General features: G+C 33.8%; 1 protein-coding gene across 1 annotated transcript; it reads left to right on the forward strand.

Moving 5' to 3' along the window:
* The first annotated feature begins 854 nt into the window (after nucleotides 1-854).
* Nucleotides 855-3,422, forward strand: LOC133797824 (uncharacterized). The gene is made up of 5 exons (XM_062235896.1): nucleotides 855-1,658; nucleotides 2,209-2,330; nucleotides 2,436-2,476; nucleotides 2,557-2,655; nucleotides 2,803-3,422. Exons 1-5 carry the CDS (start codon nucleotides 1,106-1,108, stop codon nucleotides 2,990-2,992), a joined length of 1,005 nt encoding a protein of 334 aa, XP_062091880.1. The 5' UTR covers nucleotides 855-1,105; the 3' UTR covers nucleotides 2,993-3,422.
* Nucleotides 3,423-6,000: the final 2,578 nt, after the last annotated feature.

Here is a 6,000-nt window from a genome sequence, read left to right on the forward strand (position 1 = left end):
TATATTAATTGACAATATATTAATAATTGCATCAATATTAAAAATATTAAACAAACTAACAAACATATATCATTAAAATGAAAAAGAAAATTAATATAGTCAAAAGTCCAATTACAAATATAAATTTAATATATTTATTTAAATGTATTAAAAATAATAAGTTCTTAATTGGGCGTGTTGATTATTATTTTCAACCTGCCCAATATAATAATTGGGCGGTTTAAATTTTGGTCGGTTTATTCGAGTTACGTTTTTTAGCAATTTTTTCGGATTAGTTTGGACGGTTTATTCGAGTTGAGTAGGTTGTAAAAATTTCTGCATAGCCATAATATTTATTATTATGAATAATAATAATAATTTGTGCACATAAATTTTGTACTGAATTTTTAAACGTATATATTTTTGAACTAATATAGAGTTATGAATAGATGGTTTTTGATTATTACCGGTTTTATTTTGACAAAATGTCCATATTTATTTAAAACACATTGAGAAAATCAAACAATCTTGAAATTCCAATTCTCCAGGCATGCACGTCACCCAATTGGTTCATCAACCCACCACTCTCACGTGTCACACCACCCCATTCTCATTTCTTTCAACACTGAAATGATTTCACACATTTGACGATTTTACCCTTCTCCACCAAACCACTGTACGTCACTGCTTCTACTTACAACCATACCATTCTCGTCATTTCCTTTATTCTCTTTAGGGAATTCAAGCAACCACCCGTGGCCGTGCTTGTAGACGAACAATCTGGAATCTTTTCGCAGCATATACCTATTTCCATAATTTGCTTTCTATAAATTAAAAATATTTATTTACAACTTTTTACACAGTGGTCCCCACATTCTCTATTCTCTTCCATAAAATGGCTCGCCGTCATCAGACCTGAACCAAAAAAAAAAACATAATAAAGAAAACGAAAATGGTCATCGCAATTTTTTTTTGAAATAGTAGCCAAGTTTGTTTTGTTCTGTATTCTATTCAATCAATATATAAGAGTTGGGGATGGGTGCGTAGGATTAAGTGTGTGACACTGGTTTAGGCGGCACACGATAGCCTCGACCAACAAAAACTCCACCATCGTCGTTTCCCGGTGATGCTCGCTGTACTCTGCTCTCGTTCCAAGCCTAGGATCCTCAGCGCTTTCCTCTCATCTTTCTCGCACGGCTCCGCTGTTCACCACCATCACACCTATAACAACTACCAGTACGCCCGCTTCGTTCATGGTCCGGGTACCGGCTCCGGTCCCGGTCCTGTTCAGTTCGCTGACTTAGGGGTTGGTCACGCGCGCCATGACCACCGGCGTCGGCACCACTCCAGTGCCTGCCAGCTCGGCGCATCTTGTGGCGGAGCTGCTTCCATCTGGCACGCCATCCTGCCGTCTGCCGGTGGTCGAAGGTTCGATAGACGCCGCCCCGCGATTCACTTCGACCTGAGGGGCGAGGGCTCTTGGAACGCCGCGCTCGACGCGCGGCCCGCGCGCTGGCTCCACCGTGCCGACTCGGCTTGGCTTCTCTTCGGTGTCTGCGCTTGCCTCGCTCCCGTCGTCGATTGCTGCACCGACGCGAGCGCCGAACCGCCTGCTTCGGAACAGAAGATTGTCGTTTCTGATGAGAACATCGATAGCTCCGCCGATTACAGGGTTACAGGTATATTTTTAAAATTATATTAGTATAATCGTCTGCTACGTCTATACGTATATGTATATCTGGTAAGCCTATATGTATATACGCACTCCTATACTCATATTCGTGTAGCTATAATACATATTATATATGTGGTGTTTTGTTCATTTTTTCCCCTCTTTCTTTCTGATTTTTATATTTCTCGGAATCTTTTTGATTTAGTTGTACGGTTATATGCTTAGTAGCTAATTAGTGATCATTATCTGTTTGATAAAATTACTGATGCATTTTGATCTTGATAATGTTGAACGTTACTTACTACAATGAATTAAGATATCAACTTTTTAAATCGGACCCGCGTGTTGTGTATGGTATGTGGAACTTTGTGTTTGCCTTAATCCTTATACGATAAATGCATGTAGTTGTACTGCTGGAAATTTAGAACTCTCTGTCAGTGTTTTTTATATCTTTGCTCTTTTCTTCGTGTATTTGTATATTTATGCTTTTCTATTGAAATTATTTGAGGACATATTTCTAGTGCAAGTTGATAAGATGAAAACATTAAATGGAACAGGGGTTCTTGCTGATGGTCGGTGCTTGTTTAGAGCCATAGCTCATGTGGCCTGCTTAAGGAATGGAGAGGAAGCTCCTGACGAAATTCGTCAGAGAGAACTCGCTGATGAACTAAGAGCTCAAGTAATTATTTTAATCTCATTTGTTTCTCTGATTGCTTTATTTTTTCTATTTGAGACTGGTACTAAAATGTTTTTTGTTTTGTTGGATTGCAACTTTCTGCTATAGGTTGTAAACGAGCTTTTAAAGAGGCGAGAGGAGTCAGAATGGTAAGCTTTTGTGATTTGGAAATTGGGTTCGAAGTGCCATTTGGTTTTGGATGGTATGCTGAATTGTGGGTTGTTTCTAGGTTCATTGAAGGAGATTTTGATGCTTATGTGAAAAATATTCAACAACCTTATGTATGGGGTGGAGAGCCTGAATTGCTCATGGCATCTCATGTTTTAAAGTGAGTTTTTTTGCACTCCCGTTATCATCATATCTTAATTACATCAATTTCAAGTGACTTCATATTTGCATTATGTGCTTCCAATTTTCCAATACCTTTCTCTGCGTAAGCTGTCTCTATTGTTGACGCAACCTCTCTATTCCTCAGGACACCCATATGGGTTTTCATGATAGATAGAAACAACGGCAGATTGGCTAACATAGCCAAGTACGGTGAAGAATATGTTAAGAATGAAGAAAATCCCATCAATGTTCTATTTCATGGCTATGGCCACTACGATATCTTGGAGACTCCTTTGGACAAAAGCTGCCAAAAACCAAGTATGCTACAAGTTTGATATGGTTCTTAATATATACTATTGCAGTTCGCCGTAATAAATTAAACTCGCAATAAGAGAGTTTCTTTCACCATTAGCAAAAGCTGTCAAGTTCAATAGCTGATAGACAGCATTAACTTGTTCAAATTTTTGTAGATGTCTCCTTTTTCTTCAAAGGTTTGGGTATACAGTACACAGAGGCTTTATAAGAGTCTTTTTCTCGCGGGTTTTTAACTTTGATTGGTTAGTTCTCATTATCTTCAAATATGAGTTTTTAGGAATTTTCAGGACACCTCGTTCCTCTGCTTTTGGGTTGTTTTACACTCTTGTAGTGTTTAGCCTCACACACCTACCTGCTCTGCGTATTTGGTGGCACTGCACTATCTATTAATCTTTAATGAACAATCTTTCTCCCATAAAATAAGAATAGAAGAGTGACAATTTTACATAATTGCTTCCATTTTTTTTTATATTCTATTAGTAGGTGGGTACCAAAATTGCATATTTTTCTGCTCTATTTTGTTTGTCAATATATGATGCTGTCTCCAATTGGTAAACACTTTCCAAACTTGGAATACTGACATGTATATCAGTTTTAGTCGGTTTTGTATACTTTACACCTATGTAAAGCACTAGTGAAATACCTTTAAATTATTTTATTTAAGATTGATACACACGAACCATTATTGTATGTCTCAATCTCTTATTTAATTGTTATTATTTCTATTACAAAAGAGGGTCGAGGAGTCGACATTCAGACCCTCAGTATTGAAAATCTGATTAATAATCGAGTTCATTGTGACCGACAGATATCTGTTTCAGTTTACCAAATTTATTATCCCAAATTATCATTATTTTCTTTAACGAAGGTGAGAAAGAGATTGACAAAGTTACAAGTGGAACAATTAGAACCGCAACACTTAAAAGAGAGATAATACACTCACAGCCAATTATAAGTAAGTATTATAAATAAAAAGACTTTATTTTCATTGGACAAAAAGAAAAATTGAACGCTTTTTGCCTTTTTGGTACCTTCTGCCCATCTTCATGTATTTTTCCCAGTGGTGCACCAACTTCCACAGCCCTTTATGGGCATCGCTTTCTACTACCGATTGTTCTTTCTTGCAAAAGAACATGCGTGAGAACACATTTTTCTTTACTTTTTGCTGATCTTTTTATTCATAGGATCGTGTTACACAAATATGCATCATATCTCTATCCATATATATATATATATATTCCTGAAGCAAGAGAATTACTAATATGACCCTTTTTTTGCTCCAAAATTGAAGGTGAAAGTGGAACTATTACCCAACAAAGAAAACTGACAAAGATGTCAATGATAATAATAATTGGATTTCTTTTGGGAATGACTTAGATCTAAAATGATACCTGGTACGCTATTGTTAGTACTACATTAATCATTCCCTCAAGCATACCAATAAAAATCCCATGGCCCCTAAAAGTTTTTATTGTCAACATCTTCTAATATAACACTTTTGGTGATCCATAACTAAAAAGAAAATTTCTACTTAAAATACATTTGATATAATATCTTATATTTAATTTTCTATTTAAAACAGCTCATTGCCTGGACATTGTCAGACTGAGACACAATTATTTCATCCACAATTCCACCAAACAGGGTGTGACCCATGAAAACATGGGCATGATAATGACAGAGAAATATCACATCTAAGAAAGTTGAAGTTGATATGGAACGAGTTAGCGGTGATTGTATAAGTTGGGGCAATATCTGGGAAATAAAATTTCTAATTTGGGACCTGGCAACAGGGAAAGAAACAAATAGAACAGGCAGGCACACATTGGGTCTTTACATTTTTAAAAGCTATTTTAAGTCATCGGTGGATTTATAAGTATTTTAGGTTTTACTTTAAAAAATCTACATAGGATAAAGTTGGGAAAGGTAGCTTTGTGTGGAAGAGCTTCAAAAAAGCTAAAAAACCAAAAGTTATAAATTAGGCAAATCAAGTCCTTACTGTCTGAGCTAGCAAATGACACACAACTTGATTAATATCTAGAACTAATTATACATATAGTGAACTAATCTTACACGCACGTAATTTATATACAACGACTGTTCAAATAAATATATACTTTGGCAGCTATGAAAGAGAATGCAATTTATTCTTATTTCTTTGTTTCTTTCTTTCTCAAAGTATATATAGCTGCCAAATGTGTCTTATTCATTTAAAAAGAGATGGGAATTTAAGCAATATTAAATACCACACGTATATCATATGATGTAAATGGTTGCAATGTTACATGTTGTCTATAATTGTCTAGGGCTTGGGAGATGTTGTTCTGATGACATTTAACAGTACAACAAAATACGTACACGCAAGTCATTTCTAGGCCTTTTTGGAGTGTTTGTTTTGCTGAAAAGTATTACAAGTTTTTTTTTATACTTTATTTCATCACTTTTCTTTTGAAAAAATTGACCTTCTTATGTATTCTCAGTTCTAACATATTATATTAAGCTTTTCTTTTTCTTTTTACAAAATTCTCACATTTTCTTCAATATACGAATAACATTTTTTTAAAAGATTTTTTTGTATGTTTTGTCAGATCTCCCCCCAAAACCAATTAGAAAACTAGATTAAAGCATGCATAAATACATTAATTTATTAATACTCAAATTTGCTTAATTTTATTTATAGAATCTATTAATTATATTTATTAAATTTGTATCATTGTCATATAAATTTCAAATAAATAAACAATAATATATATAAAAGAATGACATAAACATATGAAATGAAAAATTAAACCGAAACATTATTTATGGTTTTTATATATATATAATATGATAATTTTTTTAAACATAAATTATAATTTTTTTAATAAAAATTAAAACTATGTTATAATGATATTTTATAATAATTAAATTTATATTAATATAAATATTAAATATCTACTCTTGTATTAAATATAATAATAATAATATTTTTATAATATTTGAATTCATATTAATTTAATTAGTAAAAAATTAAGATTATATATTATTA

The sequence above is a fragment of the Humulus lupulus genome, chromosome 8 (assembly GCF_963169125.1).
Source record: "Humulus lupulus chromosome 8, drHumLupu1.1, whole genome shotgun sequence".
Classification (NCBI taxonomy): domain Eukaryota; kingdom Viridiplantae; phylum Streptophyta; class Magnoliopsida; order Rosales; family Cannabaceae; genus Humulus; species Humulus lupulus.

Excerpts from the sequence above, each read along its gene's own strand:
- LOC133797824 (XM_062235896.1), top strand. The coding sequence starts at position 1,106 with ATGCTCGCTGTACTCTGCTCTCGTTCCAAGCCTAGGATCCTCAGCGCT. Across the intron at positions 2,331-2,435 it reads CTGATGAACTAAGAGCTCAA|GTTGTAAACGAGCTTTTAAA; the intron begins GTAATTATTTTA and ends TTTCTGCTATAG. Across the intron at positions 2,656-2,802 it reads ATGGCATCTCATGTTTTAAA|GACACCCATATGGGTTTTCA; the intron begins GTGAGTTTTTTT and ends TCTATTCCTCAG.